Consider the following 19,388-nt stretch of genomic DNA (forward strand, 5'->3'; position numbering starts at 1 on the left):
GCTGCAAACCCATACTTCTAAAATCTCAGGCTCTTTGTTAGAGCAGCACCACTGCTGCGTGCACACTCTCAGACTTTGGTTTGTAAGCTAGACCGATCAAACATTGCCTAACTTTGCTGTGTTTCATACTGTGAAGCTGCACTGAGCTTCAGAATAGAGCAATTCTTCAGAATAGAGCAGTTCAGCAGGAGGAAAGAGAAGGAAGAGAAAAAACAGCAGAGAAGGATGGCGGAGAGTCTGCAGGTCATACAGCACCATGAAAAAAGTCTTGAGCCACCCATCATTTTTTTAATATTTTACTAGAAAAATTGGAAATGGGTGTAACATTTATGGAAATGTCAAACATAGTATGTACAACTGTAAGAAGTTTGAAAGTCAGTATTTGGTGTGGCCGCCTTTATTCTTCAACACAGTCTGAACTCTCTGAGGCAGCTTTCTTGTCATTTCTTTTAAGTAGTCTTCAGGAACAGTTCTCCAGGCTTCTTGAAGGACATTCAAAGCTCTTCTTTGGATGATGGCTGCTGTTTGTTCTGATCTGTCAGGATGATCACACACTGCTTCAATAATGTTGAGGTCCGGGCTCAGGGGAAGCCAATCCATGACTGATAGTGTTCCATTGTGTGCTTTTCTATCCAGGTATGCTTTTACTGCATTGGCAGTGTGTTTGCAGTCATTGTGATGCTGAAAAATGAAGCTGTTGCCAATCAGACGCTTTCCATGTGGTATTGCGCGGTGGATCAAAATCTGACTGCACTTTTCTGCATTCATGATTCCATCAATTTTGACAAGATCTCCAACACCAATGTCTCAAATGCAGCCCCAAACCATGACAGAGCCTCCACCATGTTTACAGATGGCTGTAGACACTCACTGTTGTACTTCTCTTCCAACCTTCTCTGTACAGGTTAAACAAGAATTTCTAATTTGGATTCATCACTCCGTAAGACCTGTTGCTGCTTATCCAACCCAGTTTTTGTGTACTTTAGTCTATTTTCCTTCCTTAAGAATGGCTTCTTGACAGCCACCCTTCCACTGGACCATTTCTGATGAGGCTTCTGGCAAACAGTAGATGCATCTCAGGTACAAGGACTGGATCCTCAGATCCTCAGAAAGCCTGGAGAACTATTGCTCAAAACCAGTTACAAGAAAGCATGTCTTTTTGGAAGCAAAATATAAAGAAATGAAAGGTGCCTCAAGACTTTTGCACAGTACTGTATGTCAATGAGTACTTAAGCTTCATGACTTCTGACAACTAAGGTACCAGCGTGTAGCAATCATCCCCATCATCAGTGCAAAGCGAAGGAGAATGGCTTACTTACAGCCCTGGCATCTGTTTCAGCCAGAACATTCATCCTCCCTGCCAGTTTTATACACTTTTCTTCAATCTGCAGCAGACAGCTGAGGGAACACTGGGATTGCTGTAGAGTTGTTGGGTACAGGCTAATGTATGGTGATGGCTCTGGAGCCGTGAATGGAAAGCCATGAATATAAACTGTGTGTTTGTGGCCTCCATTGTGCTGAGTTGACAGCTGCTGGGCTGAGAGATTGCCGTACAGCAGGACCTGACGGCACTGTCGCACCGGCTGGCTTCTTCTCTGCTGGGCCATCTTCCAGCTATTTCAGCTCTCCATCACACTTCTCCTAATCTCATTCTCCGCACCATCAGCACACTGATAGCAACTGGCTCAGAATACATGGTACTGACTCATCTGGCTAATGCTATTTCCACGCTGAAATGAGCCACTGGTTAGTTTACAATCCAGCTCATGAAAATGGTCCTGCCACGAGCTGCATTTGAAGAGAAAGAAGAAGAATCTGTTTCTGTCACTGTGGTCCACGTCTGTGGAACAGACCCGAGGAAAGCAGAGAATGATAATGCTTTTAAAACCAAACTTAACACTCACCTTTTGTCCTGGCTTTTATTTGAATTAGTATTCATTTCAACCTTTTTACTTCTCTTCACACCTTTCTTACTATGTTTTAATTATTTATTGCACTTTTCTTGCCCTCTTTTAATTATTTATTGTGTTTTTCACCCTGGTTTATTTCTATATTGTGCTTTGTTACCTTATTTATTTTCTATTTTGCTTTGTACCTTGTTTTATTTATTTATTTGTTTCTTTACCATTTTGCTTGTGTATTGTTTTGATTTTAATGTTCTTATCTGGTCTCTGGGTCTTCCTCCCTGATAGCGCTTCCTCAGTTCTTTTTTTAATGTTTTCTATGATGCGCTCAGTAGTGATCTTTCTGTGTGGTGTGTGTTGTGTGTGTGTGAGAGAGAGAGAGACTATGCTGGGGGGTTTTTTTAAGCATATGTTGTTTTCTGTTAAAGCGCTTTGAGCTAAAAAGTGCTATATAAATAAAGTTTGACTGATTGCCATGTAAGAATCCAATATACCTTTACTTGTGGCATGTGAAGCTCTATGACAGAACAAAGGTCAAGCAGGTGCAGTCATCTGCATCCACCAGTTAGGGAGTGAGGAGAATGAGAGAGGCTAGGAACAACAAACAGGACAAACTATGGGAGAGAATAGGCAAAGGGAAAGGGCATACAGCAGTGCACTGATTATAGAAGAAGGGAGCGTGCACTGTGTTTTCTGTGTCTTTCACACTAGGTCAGGTAAAGAACCCTGAAGTCTTTTCTTGACACTGACACTGCCTGAGCAGCCACCTTGGGCTGTCAAATGTGGAAGTATCAAAAACTGTGATTCCTCCAATGATCTCTTGAGTCATTCGCTGTAGACTCCCAGTGTTAAAAATGTCCAACTAAACAGCATTAAAAAGCATCTGTGCAGTCTGGTACAAAGAACAGATTGGGTTAGTTAGTTACTCTGTTGATAAAACTATATATATTGGGTGAAATCTTTTTTATACCTTACCTGGACCTTTCTATCAACCTTTGTGCTGTTGGTGCCGTTATTTTATTAGTCTGTTAATTGGCACTAATTAGCTGATATGTAATCACCAAATATGAAAGCACCGACATCATAGGTTTAGATTGAAAAACACAATTAATACAATTTACCATGTAGAAAAGGTATCTGCATTTTCAGCTACTTCTGTTTGAGCACAGTGCTCGATCATCTGTCATTGTTCAATCTGACATAAACATTACAGTTGATATTAATAGTAGTGGGTCCCAGTCAGTCTGCCCTCTGTGATGTTTGGCTCTTGGCCACCATTTCACAGCTTTATTAATTCTCTCCCTTTCCCCTCCCTCCTCCCAACCTCCTCTCTGGCTCTATAACTCATTACAGCTCATTACCACAGCCTGAGCACAACTTGGAGATGGTTTAGAAGTTGGTGTGAATATGCCAGGAGATGGGCTCAGTGCGCAGTGAAATAAGAAGCCATGTCCTGTCAAGCACATGTTCTTGCACAGCTGAACTATGAGTATCTGTAATTAAAACGGGAGTTGTTCAGACCGGCTGTTTGAATTATTACTGTCCTCCGCTGCTGAGCTGTCACTGCTCCTGCAGCAGAAGCCGTAGTGGCTGCTGCTTGTTGAAATTTACAAATTGGGAGGATGTATCCCAAAGCTGTATGCATAAACAATTTTGCCTGTTTGTGATTCACGCATTACATTTCATCGCGTTACATTCACAATGAAATTACAGCATCAGTACAGCGCTGATCATTTTCCTTCTCTTCTGTTGCACCCACTAACAGCCACAGTCGCCTAAAAAAAAAAAAAAAAAAAAAAAAAAGCCAAATATGTTAGATTAAAAAATATGAATACAAATCTACATATGACCCAGACAGTAATTCATTTTTCTGTGCCTCTTCAGAGCCCCGTATTATTCTGTCTGTGTCAGCTCTCAGAGAGCTCCTCACGCAGCTCACAGTTACTCTCAGCTCAGCGAGTTACAGTGCTCACTTGCAGAATATAACATGCAGTGCTGGCCCGCCTGGGACCAGAGAGGTTGACAGTGAATCATCAGAATGTCCATCATTTGGCTGAGTGTAATTTTTGGTCAGGATGCGGCCAGAAGACAGCCTCTGTCATTTGTTCTGACTCTGTGTGATAGCAGGGCACGACACGCCTCCTACACGAGCTTCTGGCAGTTATGACAGATAATGGTTAGTTTCGCCAGTGCCCCTGCTGCATTCGGTGCTGTTATTAAAAGCTGCCGCTTCAGTGTTCACACGGTTTCACATAGATTCTGATTAACACTGAGAAGAATTCACATTCATCTTTGCTTGCTAGCTACTGAACCCAGTAGTCAGAACTGCATATTACTGGTGAATACATGTTTGCTTCTATTGCTTCTTAACTGTTGTGTTTTCATATCCTCAGGTACACAGAAGAAGAGATCCGACAGAAAGTGAGCACATTCAGACAAATGCTGATGGACAAAGAGGGCGTTATCACCAGAGAAGGCTCTCACACGCAACCAATGTGAGTTACTTCATCAGTTTTGATACTTGTGACATGAACATTAGAAATGTGCCGCTAAGGGGCAGAATTAGCATTGGTAAAGCATAAAATCAAATCCCGACTGATATAATCGACCAATATTAGCTATTTGCAGGTATAGCTGCATCGGCATTTGTAACGGCTGATAAATTCAAATTAAAAAGGGAGAAACACGCTCAACCATGTTATGAGTGTTACGTCGTATAGTTTGCAACTTCCCTGTTGGCAACACGTTCTTTGGAATGCCACAAAACAACAACAGCAGAGTCGGGCAGAGCATAAACAAGTAAACAACAGTAAAACAAGATTATTCTTAAACTTTATTCTTAAAATCTGTTTTGTGTATTAAAGGAAAAACATCAGATTTTTTACCAAGTATTGGTATCGGTATCGGTCTTAAAAACCCCCCAAATCCTATATCAGTCGGGCTCTACAGAAAGTCCTCTTCCAGTATTAAAAAAACTTGGCCAGAAAAGGCTCCACCTCAAAGACCCCACACAGTCCCCATCCATTTCTGACAGACTTCGCCCTTATGACAGAACGTTCTGATTCTCCTTCAGCCGCCTCATCCAGTCTACGCATTTGTGACCCCCTAATTTGCACCTAGATTCTTTCTGATTGTGTCAGTTTTTGTAGATTTGGGCAGTGTCCCGTAGATTATGAGCAAAATTTTCCACTCCCATCACTTTTATGCAATTCTGGTCGCCCTCCAAAGTAAACCTGGCCTTAAGCTATAAGAATGTCTTTTTACAATATTGTTTAACAGCTACATGTGTCAGTCAGGTCAGAGAAGAAGAGAAGACAGGGCTGGATATTTCTACATTAAATTCATATCTTTCATTGTGTTTTCAGAGCATTGTCCATGCATAACCAAGAATGTATTTATATTCTTTCACCAGCCCTAATGCGCATGCATGCTTTTTCACCATACCTCCATTTTTCTCGCTCTCTCTCTCTCTCTCACACACACACACACACACATTTTTTTAATCAAATTTATTAGGCATCATGCTTGATGATAAATTGATTAGAAAATGAATGCAGATGCTTCATAATAAATGAAACTAATATAACTAGATGGCAATAAATATCAAATGCTCACAGAAATTGATTTTAAAAGAGGTCATGAGAAATGTCCTGCCACTCTAATAATGCCTTAAAGCAGTCGGTTCCAAAGAATGTGGACCGTAATTGCAAAAGTGCAATAAATTTTCATTTGAATCTTTGGCTTTTGACTGGCAGTGCCTTTATGTGAATACACAGGGAATGGTTAAACTCTGGTGCTTTGAAAATCATCAGTAGCATTTTAAAGTCTATTCCAAACTCTGCTGGAAGCCAATGAGGCGAAGATTGGCATGATAATTGTCAATTTGTTTAGCGCTAAACCTCGTTCAAGCTTTGAGTGCGAGGTGGGAGGGAGAGTGCCTCATCTGAGGCAAGCAACGATGGAATTAAAGCAATCAGAATGAATGAATTTGTGAAAAGGCCTCGTCCACATCCCAGAAAGACACAATCGCAAAGGCTGGAACCCTTGAAATCTGGGAGAAATGTCAACAGCGGGATGTGGGGATGGTGGCCTGCCTGACTCAGTCTTGTCAGTCTGAACCTGTGAATGATAGAGAGAGGCGGCATGATGGTGGTGGCAACCTGACCTGCTGTCCTCTGAACTAATGACTGTTAATGACGCTCATGCTTCCTGTCTCACAGACGCAACGAATGATTCTCCCTCCTCTGCGTGTCAGCTGTTGTCTGACATTTTACTAGACCACGCTGAAATGAAGAAGAAGGAGAGAGGGAGGGAGGTACCACCGGCCGTGTGTACAATAGATGAATAAAATAAACCTTTATGGTCCAAAGACAAACTATAAAGGCACAGAAGCTCTGCCTGTTTTGCTTTTCGCATTAGTTCACTCTCAAGGGGCTTGTGAGTCAGGTCAATTTGGGATGTCTGTGCTCGCCTCAAATTCCTGCAACATCCCCTCTCCACAAAGGCCTTGATGTGGAAAATTGAAGAAGCTTGTAATTTGCAGGGTTTGTATCCTCCCACTCTTTTCATCTTCTTCACTCACCCAGGATTTTTTTTAAAAAAAAAATAAAAAAAATACACACAAGTAGACCTCTGTTTGAAGTAAGCTGAAGTAAAATGCCTAAACTTTAGAAATTAAGCATTTCTGAATTAATCTGCAGGTTGATCCCCCCTTGATACACACCACTAATACAAAGCAGATCTGAAATCCCCTGTATAAGGGGATACAGTTAATACAGTCACATTAGTCACAGTGATAAACCACCAACAGTAAACACGGACATGCTAGAGTACTGTGCAAAGCTCTTGAACCACCCCTCATTTCTTGTTTTTGCTTGAAAAACTGGAAATAGATGTGGATATTTATTGAACGTGAAAATATACATTGAAATACAAAGTATAAGGAAAAAACAGACTTTGTACAATTCTAATGAGCTTAAATATTGGGCAGGATCACTTTATTCTTCAGCACAGTCTCTCTGAGGCAACGTTCTTATAATTTCTTTCAGCGGTCTTCAAGAAAAGTTCTCCAGGCTTCTTGAAGGACATTTCAAAGCTCTTCTTTGCATCTTGGCTGCCTTTTGTTATGTTCTCTGTCAAGATGATCTCACACTGCTTCAGTAATGTTGAGGTTCAGGCTCTGGGGAGGCCGGCATTCCTCTGAAAATGGTACAAGGAATGGACTGAAAATCTGCGGGGAAAAAAGCAGCCAATATTCAGAGAAAAGCTTTGAAAGACCTTCAGAAAGCCTGGAGAACTATTGTTCAAGACCACTTTAAAAAATTACAAGAAAGTATGGCAGAAATGAGGGGTGGTTTAAGACTTTTACACAGTACTGCACCTATATTAATTGCTAGGTTGGGTCGTGGCCCTCTCTATTTAACTGATTGTTTCTGGAACCTCAGGTCTTTTATAGCCACTCTGCTAACTTTGCTTTAGGCCTGGCAGTGTTAAACAGTTGTGAAGAAATACTGAAATGATTGCCAGCAATTCTGAACAGGATGAATCTGAATGTGTACAATTCGTGTTCCCTTCACTGTGAGCTGTGATCACTTAGATGATCAAAGACACCTCCTTTTTTCAGTTCTTCAGTTTCCAAACAGAAACTTGCAGGACTTTACCATCAACCTTAGCCTCTACATTATCTTTTTTTTTTGTTGCAAAGTCACAAAAAGGTTTCAGTGGAAGTGTTGGCATTAGAGCATATTAAATCACTGTTAACCTTGTTATTTTAAACTGAAATTATAACCACAGTCTCTGAGTCAGTTTTTCTTTAATATGAGACATGAGGAGTCAGATTCAGCTTGGTTTTGGTGGAGCTGACCCCCTGGTGAAGCCCCGGCTGGATGTTTTGAGAGCATGCTAACCAAAAGACTGACCATCCTCCTAAACTGAGAAGGTTAATATGACGTTCCTGTCGATTGGCAGCATGTTAGCAATGCTGTCGTGAGCACGTTAGGATGCTAGGACAGCCTAACAAAGCCAGATGCATAGCTGCAGACTCCAAGTAGGTATGCTTACTGGATTTCGGAAAGGTATTGCACATTTATATGACATATGTGAAGTCTTTGTAAGAAAATGTATGAATATGATAAATCAAGATAATGCAAAGGATTTAGGTGGAAGTTTGATTACAACTTGAAGCAAGAATAGAATGCATAAATGCAAGATGTACATTTGCTAATGAACAGTTGTCCCTGTACAAACACAAATATGCTGCTGCTTCGGTGGGTTTGATTTGCTTAGCTGGGAGGTTTTATTCAGATGGCCATCTTTTCCTCTGGGACTAGAATTATTGACAGGCTAGGCTCTCAGCTGCAGCTTAATACAACTGGCATAAACACCAGCAGTAAGCATGGATGTGCTAGGCTCATACTCTGTTTACTGGGGTCCCACATTGATTTCCTGCAGAATGGATGGGAACGCTGAGGCGGGAGAACGTAAAGCCTCTCAGAGCCTTTCGTGCTCACTCACCGAGGCTGACCTCAGCTTCAGATAGCAGTTCAATATCTGATGTAATACCCGAGACCAACCTTTCCTTATTAGGAAACAGAAATAATCTTATTTAGTACAGAAGTTGGTTATACCTTATCTAACATTGTGCCTTATACCTTATCAAGTTTTTCTCTACGGCCATATAATCAATCAGCTCGGCTTATAAAAATCCAGCACTGCCAACTTTCCATCTTAATATGACCACTCACAAGTTTCTGTAGTTTCCGCTCATACCGAAGAGTAATCCGTACAACCTATACCTGCTTCCTCTCAAGAATAGCAACTATAACGCTCTGCAGAAAGAGAAAGATGCGCAGGACTTTCACGAGCAGAGTGGTTGTCTGAAAGAGGATATGAATGAGTTGCACTACTTTGTGCCACAGCCCTGAGGAGAGCCTTGGCCACAGTCCATCACTGCCAGGTCTCAGGGACAGTGGCTGAATTAGAGAGCCTCTTACCTCACCAGGCCAGCAGAGACACTCACTCATCTGCCTAATAGGAACGCTGTCTGGGCTGGACAGATGTCGCCTGCATATTGGAGCATAGCATCAATTAGGAAACTAGAGACAGGATGGGGAATTGGTTGATTTGTCACTAATGACTAAGCATGGGGGACCACTGGATTGTTTAAATTCTTGTTAATTGCTCTTTTTGGCAGTGAGCTGCTTTTCCATCCCTACAGGGGTACTGCAGGCAAAAAGGCACAAAGACTGGCAGCTAAAGCAACATTTTCCTTTTGTTTTTAAAAAAGCTAAATCAAGACATTAAATGTAAAGTCAACAAGTCTACTGCAAATGCAAAAGAATCTTTCAGATTATTTAAATTTTAATGTCCCTGTTGCTTAAAAAAAATCTAAAAGCAATTAGCTCATTGTGTCAGCACAGTGCAGGTCATAGGTAAATTATTCTATCAGTATAAGTATGTGACTCCCAATGGAGGTGTCTTTAATCAGGTTTTTTTATTTTTTTTTATGAAGTTATATGTTTCTCAAGCAAGTAGCATATTATCACGAAGAATTAGACGAAGAAAAACTGCTGTATTATTAATAGATTCTACTTTAAATCACAATCCAGTAGTTTAATCAAGATCTCCCTTTGTAATAGATGAATAGTGCCTATCAAGTTATTGCCTAATGCTAACAAGTTTGTTTATCAAGTTGAATCAAATTGACTGCATGGATACATTGCAATAGATAACAGTTAATTTGTGTTAAGTAAACATAAATAAATAAAAGAAGAATTTCACTTACCAAAACTGGAGCACGATTCTTGGTCAAGCTGCTGATACAATAAACCAAAGGTCCAGGCTGAGGTGATGCTTACCTGCCCCGATTTTAAGTCTTTAAAAGTATTCAAGTCACCCCTCACACAGTTGTTATGCATACAGAGACAACACCATTTTCTGTCTGTTTCATCACTTAAGTTGGGCATTTTAATATGAGAGTCTGTATAGATTGACTCACTTTTGGAACCAGCTAAGAGGGACTATAGATTTTTTTTTGTTTTTTGGCTTAATTTCTCTATACCTGAGGTTTCTACTTGATGCAGCCATGCTAAATATTTTGTATTTGCCTGATGTGGAGTGATGACATCTTTTTAGTAAAATATTGATGGTAAAAAAAAAAACAAAAAAAAAAACAGAGATTATACAGCTGTCTCTGCATGCGTATTAGCACATTTCCTCTAAGGCCAGGCTAATTAAAGCCTACCAGAGGCTTGGACTTTGGCCTGTATTTAGTCTGAGAGGCCAAACCATCTGGATTTCAAAAGCTAAGTAATAAAAATATAATATAATAATACTGCAGGGTAACAACGTGTTTCTGTATATGTGTATGTCTTCTCAGTACATTTTTGGAGTGACAATATTAGTGTCATCACGTGTATATTCACTCACAACCTCTAACTTCATGTTCTAACTCAAACATCTGAGTTGTCTGACACCCACACTGCCTCATGTGTCTCCTCGCTTAGTTCTGCTGTTTGAGATGGATGTTTTTGTTGCGCAACTCACAGTTAAATTTTTTTGTTATGCATGATTATTCATCATAGTGTGTGTTGCAGAGTATGTGTGTGAAAAGGGGCTGTCATAGTGAAATGGGGTAGTTCTGCTGGTACTTAACATCCTGGCTCTGCCCAGTGGTGCTCAGCCAATTAAGAGCCAAAGTCTTCCCAACTAACCACCAGGCCCCATTCCCTCTTCATATTGGCTCCACTCTCTTTTCCCAAACACTTGATACACCTTATTTGTTTTTTCTTCGACGTCATCGTGCGTGTTACATATGTGTGTGTAAAAAACAAGCTAACAAAAGTGCCATAACACCCAGGACATGACATGCTGAGTGTGTTATAATACTGGGACATGATTAAGTCAGAGAGGTGTGACGGCCTGAGGGAAAAAGCGATCAGTGTGGTGTGTTTTTTTTTTTTTTTTAATATATACATCGCACAGAGTCAGCAAGGTCAGATTTGGCAGTTCAGAAGAGGCCACATAAGTGGGAAGGGGCCAGAATGGGCCAGAGAGGAGGCTCCACCATCTGTCAGTACATACAATGCAATGGGTGATAAACAAGTGTGAAGATATGAATCCCACAAGCTGAGCTGTAAGAGAGTGAGAGCTAATGATATTCTCACTGCTGGAGTGAGGGAAAATGTCAGTACAGAAGTTGCAGAAACGTCTGCAGGCATCACATTTTCATGCTTTTGCGCCGTAATAGCTTTGTTTCTTTTTTTGCTTTAAAATGTAAAGTTAGAGACTGTTTGAGTAGGTGGAATATTTCTAGCCTGACTAGCAGAACGGCACCATTGATCAGTCATTTGGTCCATTTGATAAATGACATTAGATTACAGTGAAAATTTCGTACATCCATTCGTGGCTTCTAGAGGATGAATAGGCTGACATTTATGATTTTTAGTGATGGATACACTGGTATAAAACTAAGTCTACACAGTTGTGGTTTCATCAGAATTAATTATGCTTCAGATACCCCCTGACTTTCTGTCTAACACTGTAATAGTTTTAAAAAATTTCATTGATTCAGTGCTTTTCCTTAAAATTACCTGTCTGTAATAAGGCTGGGTTAAAAATCAGACCAAACTGGCGCTGGTTTTAGTTTATTGCTGATATACTCGTGCTGATTTATAATATATATGATTAAAAAATCCCAAGAAATTACAATTCAGAGATTTAAATAAGTAATTTAGGTACAATACTTTCTGTAGTGTCTTTCTGGTGCTCTCTTATTTCCCACGGGGAACACTGGAGCGGATGATCCACATGTATGATTTGGTACAGATTTTACACCAGATGTCCTTCCAGACACAACCCTCCCATTTATCCAGGAACAGCACTCGGAGTTGTGACCCCCAGGTCGGGTTTGTGTCTCCTCCTTGAACTGAATCAGGGACCTTTTGCATGGAAGACAAATAGTTAACCACTCCATGGATCCACTAAATAAATCATTTTGGAACAGCATCGCCATTTTGCCATTTGTCCTCTAGAGGGCGCTGATAAGTTGATGTTTTAACTGCACAATGACCCTCCTGGTATGTTTGTTGGTCACAGTTAAAGTTTCTCCCAGCTGTCCATGTGCAGTAAAGCTATAAATATTGCATTGATGGTGGGTTTTTTTTTTTTCCTTTGGCTCTGACTAAAACCTTTGAGGGACAAAAAAAGCAGGAAAAATATTAAATTCTGTTAAAAAATGCAAAGTTCTCTAATGTTGACATCAGATTAGTTTTAAAGGTCGTTCATAAATTGTGGTGCAGTGGTCTGCAGACCTGTTACTCCTCTTTCCTAAACTTCATTCAAACAGTGAGCAGTTGCCATCATCAGTGTTTTCCAGCACACACCACAGCATGCACACCACATGCTGCCGCTGTCTACGATCCACCTGCTATAAATCCATCACACAGTTAAATCGAGTCGGCTGTGTCTTTAAAAAAAAAAAAAAAAGCAAATATTTATCACAACACAAGTCTATTTGTTTTTTTTTTTTGATTTGCTGATTTTAATTATTTATTTTCCCACACTTTGAAGATGACGCTCAGTTTTTCTTTTTTCCTGTCTGCGCTCTTCTGATGAAGATGTGCGTCATACAGGTGCCTGTATTGTTTCTCCCTCCATAGTGTCTGTGGTTGCCATGGTCACGCACCAGACCAAGATGGCAGATTTAAAAAGTTAATCGCGATGAAGCCCAACACAGACGTGCTGCCGTCTGTCTGCATGTTTTCACTGAACACAATGAAGACGCACTTCTCACCACGTTTTGTTTGTGTGTTTTCAGGGTCAACCACCTGCACTATCCGCCTGACGAGTACGAAGAGAACCCTGACGTGGTTGGCTATGAAGATGGAGACTATGGCCATGACTACCACAGTGAGAACAGGTAGGCTCAAGGATGTTCAAACACACGCATGCTTTCGCAGCAACGGTGCTTTCCCTCCTGAAGTGATGAATTAAATCAGCCGTCTCGCATCACGTGACCGCTGGGCGTTTCCTCAAAACGTAAACATAAAAAATCATCTCAGGATAAAGATTTTCTTCAAATTTCACCCCAGTGCTGGGACGCATGCAAAGATAAACAGCCATTATTATTTGTATTTGAAAACCATCACAACAGATGGTCATTTAGACCACTCTCTGCGTGTGCTGCTCACTGACACAACAAGTGTCATTTCCTTAAAGTGATTTCCTGTTTCCATGGTAAGATGTGTTGCACGAATATTGTGTTATGTCCGAATGAATTGAGGAAATGAGAAAATATACACTTATCATTCCTGTTATCGGCACAGCAGCAAATAACTGTAATCAGAAATTGCAAACTGGAGATGATTATAATAACAATCACTTGTAAATGATTTCTGCCTTTCTCAGTCTCGCTCTCCCTCCTGGTCTCTCTTTGTGCGGCCAATTCAGGGTGAAGAGGAAATCAAGCAGCTCTCCTTCCCCTCGTCCAAAGAAAAGGAAGAAGAAGAAATCTGGCCGTCGAAGGAGTCGGTGAGTGGAAACAGCTTCCACTGATGGAGTGGATCGATTTTTCTCTGTTTTCTTTTTCTCTCTCTCCAGCTCCGCTGACAGAATAATTACACTGTGGTTTTGTAAAACGGAATTCCAATTATTTTGGTGTGAATATCGCAAACGAGCCATCAGATACCGCAACTGTGCGGAAAGGGTGGGGAGCAATTAGCAAAGCATACCCTCTTCTTCACATTTCTTTTCTTTTGACAAGTCAGGAAAAGAGGAGGAGAGAGAGTGAGCGAGACTGAAAAGAAGAGGAACACAGGCGTTAAAGAGAAGACAGAATAAAAGGAGAAAGGAAGAGGCATGAATGGAGCTTGGCACAAAGAGAGCTGAGAGAAATCAGCTGAGCTACTATAAGATGATACCTTTGGCTAATAATGATCCTGTCTGAGGTGTAATGTAACACAGTTGAGGGAAAAGCCAGAGTTAAACAGCTGTCTGGGTTCACTTTGCAGTCACTGCATGTCATGCATCCTTCTCTCCATCAATAGGTTTGGCAGCTCCTCACCCACTCGTAGAGAGAAGAAGAAAAAAGAGTGGGAAAAACACAAGCGAGACAGGTGAGTGTGTGTGTGTGGTGTGTGTGTGTTTGTGCCGTGCGTGCGTGCGTGCGTGTGTGTGTGTGTGTGTGTGTGTGTGCGTGCGTGTGTGCTGCATGCATGTGTGTGTTGTGTCATCACAAGTGTGGAACTCTGATAAACAGTTGCCTTCACAGTGATGGATTCTCAGCAGTTCCACTTTTAACGATTCACTTATCCAAAACATGAATAAATAAATACATCATAAAAAAATAAATAATGCGTTTATATTTCAGACTTTTTTTGTTTTTCTTGGTAGTGGGAGGAATTGAAGGGGAGATGGGAAGAAAAAGGAAATCAAAGTAAAGGATGTAACACATTAAAGGATAAAGGACAAAAAATGACAATTAAGCAAGGGAAGAGGACAAGGAAGAGAAGAAAAAGGCAAGGAAAGAGTAGAAGAGAATTAAGAGACAAAAACAAGAAAGGAAAGAAACACAGGATGACAGGAAGAAGAATTAGAGGAAGAGGAAAAAAGAATAAGAGAAGGGAAGAAAAATGGAAGAAAAAAAGAGGAAAAAGGAAAGGAGGTGACCAGATTCAGAGGGGTGGGGGTCCCGAAGAGGAATCCCAAAAGGAAACTGATAAAAGACAGACAGAATAAATTATTCCAAAAGAAAAGATAGTAGGAAAAAAATTAAAGAAGAAACAAAAGCATGAAATTGACTGGATGAAAAAAGGTGAAGTAAAAGGGGGAGAAGGAGAGAGAAAGGGAAGGAAAAGGAGAGCTGCAGGAAAACAGACAGGGAGAAAAGAGTAGGGAAGAAGGGAGGAAACGAGAGAGTGGAAAAAACATTAAAGGATAATTAAAGATGAAAAACTGGAAGTAAAGGAAGAACCTCGGAAGACCGGACTGAGAAATTAGAAAGTAGAAAAGAAAGAAAAGAAAACTAGAAGGAAAGGAAAGTGAGAGAGAATCAGTACAAGTACAGAAAAGAGAAACTGAACGAGCAGGTACAAAACTAAGGAAGAAAGACAATTCAAGGAACAGGGGAAGTAGAGGACATAAATAGGAAGAAAAGGAGGAGAGAAAATGACAAGGAGGCAAAACACAGTTCTAGAAAAGAAAGGAAAAAGAAAGGAAGAATAGATGGAAAGAATGAAAATAGCAAAAGGTAGAAAATGAAATAAAGAGAAATGGGAAAAAGGAAAGGTGGAAAAGACTGAAAGAGACAAAAAAAAAACAAGCAAGAGCTCATGAACAAAAACTTGTGGTGCCTTGGGATATCATAACAGCAATAAGGAGTTGTAGAGCATCCTCTTCCTCCTCCAGTTTCCCTCATTCTCTGCCTGACTCAAGGGGGAATGGGCTAAATGTGTTGCTCTAATAACCCACTCTGTATGGGGGGGGGGGGGGGGGGGGGGGGGGGGGGGGGGGGGGGGGGGGGGGGGGGGGGGGGGGGGGGGGGGGGGGGGGGGGGGGGGGGGGGGGGGGGGGGGGGGGGGGGGGGGGGGGGGGGGGGGGGGGGGGGGGGGGGGGGGGGGGGGGGGGGGGGGGGCGGGGGGGGGGGGGGGGGGGGGGGGGGGGGGGGGGGGGGGGGGGGGGGGGGGGGGGGGGGGGGGGGGGGGGGGGGGGGGGGGGGGGGGGGGGGGGGGGGGGGGGGGGGGGGGGGGGGGGGGGGGGGGGGGGGGGGGGGGGGGGGGGGGGGGGGTGCACAACACAAGAAAATGAGCCTCTCACTAAATTGCTGAGCACACTGCGCTGCCCTGCTCTGGTTTCCCTCCTCCATCCATCCACTCGCATCCAGTTCCCCTCATCCCCTCTCCTCCACACCTCCCTCTCAGCCTCAAGCAAGATGTTTCTGCATTGCAGGCGCTTTGATATAGGAATAATGTAGATTAATGAAGTGGGAGGGCAGCATGCAGGATTCCTCAGAGACATCTTCCGTTGATGCTCTTCTTTAAGGCAGATTGGAGGGAGGGGGCGACTACTGCACAGTCCTGTACTGCTAACATCTGGCTGGGCTATGTTCTTTAGATAGCAGCACCGGGTTGATCCCCGTGCATATTTGTCTCATACCAAATACTGTCCGTGTCCTTGTGGACACCTAGCTGTGCCGCGGCGGGACTTTATCTGTCACCAGAGCGTGTGAGAGAAGACAAGAAGAATGCCCCTCCCAGAATAACACCTCATACACAGCAATCCCCATGTGAAGCCCTCCAGTGGGGAGACATGAGCTGTCACTGGGGCCACAGCTCTCAGTCACATATCAGCCACATACATTACTGTGACACTTTATTACTTCCCTTTTCAGCAAATCAACACAGTCCTCCCTCACACTCCATGCTGCATGCTGTAGGGGAAACAGGACGAGATGTAAGGGCTCTTCAGGAAAATAACTCTCACAGACCAGCCTGACTATCACCATGGAAACTGCAATGAGGGTGAAAGTGATAGGAAGGTATGTGTCAGTCCAGTGCTGTAGACTGAGGATAGCCCACGTCCTGCTTATTATGCAAAAGGGGATGGCCAATAAGTTGGCTTTATTGCAGGGAGCAGAATCTTCTACTGGCAGAAATGTAAGAAAGAAAGAAATAAGTGTGACATGTGACACCTGTAAAATACAAAACTGCTGTTGGAGCTCCCTGGGGACCTCTCTGCACATGGATGTGTGTGATTCAGGTAGTTTTGCAGGCCATTAGAGGAGCAGAAATACATGCTGAAATATTCCTTATGGAAGTGTCTGTAGCTGTAGCCATGCACTGCTTTGTGTTGAGTTTAAGTATTGTTTACCTGCATGTGCACAGTACTGTGCAAAGGTCTTGAGTTAGTATTTACCTGACATTAGCTCTAATAACTGCCACATGCTTTATTAACACCATTAATGCTGTTATCAATCCATCACCTACCGCTTACCTTCCAGAGACTATATGCACACATTTCTCACAGTTTGGGGGCACCCTATGAGTCATTTTGCCATATTGGATTTAATGAAATCCTTCAAAAGTTTTTACAGGTCACAAAGTTTGTCCAGTGTACACCAAAACTGACTCAGATCATCTTCAGGCCAAGCCTCACAAAAGTTATCGGATGGATTTTTGATTTTCCGAAGCGCCTGCCCGTCAGAGCCGATCAAATTTGGCAGCAAGTCGCCAAAACAGGAGCTGAGCTCATATCTCGGCAACGCTTTACAAGGAAGTCCGGCTTTCTCTACATGAAAAGGTGGTGCATAGATTGGTGAAAGCACCACTTTTCCAGAATGCACCACCTGATCCCCTTTTTCATTTAGTTTGTAAAGCAGATTTGATAGCTCTCACACCCACTGTGACTGTGGAACAGTGTAAAAGGTGATCCTGTGTACTGTGTATGAATGATTCATGCCAATAATTTGTGATGTTGCTGACTTAACATTGACATTTTAATGGTTTTGTTTTTGTAGATCTGCATCTGGCACCAGGAAAAAGAGAAGATACAGGTATGTACAGGACAAGATAATGCTTCATTATACTACAATATACTTCATATGAATTTTTGTAATCCATGTGTGTGTTGTGTGTGTGTCTGTGTGTTGATATCTTTTATGCAATTGACTTCTATTTGTTTGGTGAGTGATGCCCTGAGCTCCTGTTTTCTGTGAATGTTACATGTGACCTTTTTTTTCAGGTCGGGCAGCCCAAAGACAAAACAAAAGACAAGAACAAACAGAAAAAGAGGTGAGAGAATCACTGCCTGGAAATTTATTAATCCGTGTAAATGCAGAGAGATGGAAAAAATCTTTTTGTTCTGCTTATCTCATCAGCACATATAGAGAGTAGCCAATATACCAATAACACACAGGTATATTGTTCAGTTTGCAATGTGGGGAAGTTTTGAGATTTTCCTCTGTGCCCTGTGAAACAAATAGTAAACAACAATCTAACTCCTCAACAACAGGTACAGTTGGAGTCACATTGAGGCACTCATAATTTATATTGGCATTTTACCCCCATCATCTCAGGCTTAGACTCACACAGATGTGAACAAGTATAGAGCACTGAGAAGCATCTTCTAAACAAAGCTTCTGAGTTCAGCACAGTTTCCAGCTCTGCACTGCACCCTGTCTTTATTAGAACATACTGAAAGTGTTTTGCTGTGAATCAACTGTTTTACATGTCAGACTGACTACTGAGCTCGCTGTGCCCTGTGTGTCCCCATGATGTATGCATGCATACATGGCTTTGTGTATGTGCATACGTGTGTGGGTGTGCCCTTGTATGTGTGCCTGCATGTGTATGTGTGGTGTGTTGGTCCATTGGCTGTCACCTGTCAGGTCCCCCGGTGAAACACCCAGCAGGAGTTCACAGCGTCAAGGCAGCTGCTGCAGCTCTCGAAGCGCCTCCCTGTCCTCCACCAGGAGCACCTCCAAATCACCCACCAGGTACACACACACACACACACACACACACACACCACACACACACACACACAGAGTTTTTGTCACACTGAAAATACCTCTCCTGATTGAAGCAGTTGCCCTGGTGACAGCCGGGGGGGGGGGGGGGGGGGGGGGTAGATTAGGATACAAATGGGGCTCCTCTGCATGTCTTATAATAGCCCCGCTAAACAGTTGTGAAACCTCACTCTGCACTCATGTTCAGTGTGATGAAACTGTATTCATTGGTTATTCAGTTCATGTGGCATTTGTCTTTTTCTTCTGTAGTGATGTGTTAGAGTTCAGAGCCCACTGCATTACTTATAACTGCACTTGAATAATGACACAGTTGTAAATGTCACTCTGACAGGATCACATGATTAATAACATTAACAGATCAGCCAGTCAGAAAGAAGGACTTGCTCTCTCTGCCTGCCCAGACTTCATGTTTAAATGACAGTAAATTGGAATAAGAAACAAAATTCATTATTCCTGAAGCAGGAAATGAAGACTCAGTCACATACTAACTTTGGTATACTGGCTTGCACCCATGTTATAATAAAATGTTGTGCATTGCTGTTCCAGATTAAACTCCAAACACAAGATGGACGGTCAGAAGGTGTCTGGCACCCTGCAGTCTGCGGGCCCCGAGAGTCCCGCCACGTGGCACAACGGGGACCACACCCAGCGAACCGCAACGGAAAGGCCGGCAGACTCAACCACAACCGATGGCGAGAAAGGGAACGATGTATGTAATTTCCTCTATTTAGTTCCCACACACACCCCCCGCCCCCATCCTCCCTCCAGTGGTATCTACCACAGTCCCCTGCAAATGAGTTTTAACCTGCTCTCTTGTGTTGGTTCACATGAATTCTCACCTTAGAACACTGAAAGGTTTGTTTGTGTTCCTCTATCAGAGTTTCCTAGGTCATAGGTTAGTTATTCTTATTCTTATTAATGGTATTATTTTTACATGTCAAGACAGACAACCCTTTGTAAAA

At 42.4% G+C, this 19,388-nt stretch overlaps 1 protein-coding gene across 1 annotated transcript in view; it reads left to right on the forward strand.

Annotated features, from left to right (window-relative positions):
• Positions 1–19,388, forward strand: part of srrm3 (serine/arginine repetitive matrix 3) — an 89,868-nt gene that overhangs the window by 52,957 nt on the left and 17,523 nt on the right. Inside the window, 10 exon segments of the mRNA XM_030745516.1 lie at positions 4,298–4,399; positions 12,721–12,822; positions 13,353–13,433; positions 13,949–14,017; positions 17,416–17,455; positions 17,640–17,689; positions 18,286–18,393; positions 18,973–19,076; positions 19,079–19,110; positions 19,112–19,135. Coding sequence (XP_030601376.1) covers positions 4,298–4,399; positions 12,721–12,822; positions 13,353–13,433; positions 13,949–14,017; positions 17,416–17,455; positions 17,640–17,689; positions 18,286–18,393; positions 18,973–19,076; positions 19,079–19,110; positions 19,112–19,135 — 712 coding nt within the window.

Source organism: Archocentrus centrarchus, chromosome 14 (genome assembly GCF_007364275.1).
Source record: "Archocentrus centrarchus isolate MPI-CPG fArcCen1 chromosome 14, fArcCen1, whole genome shotgun sequence".
NCBI classification, from domain to species: Eukaryota; Metazoa; Chordata; class Actinopteri; order Cichliformes; family Cichlidae; genus Archocentrus; species Archocentrus centrarchus.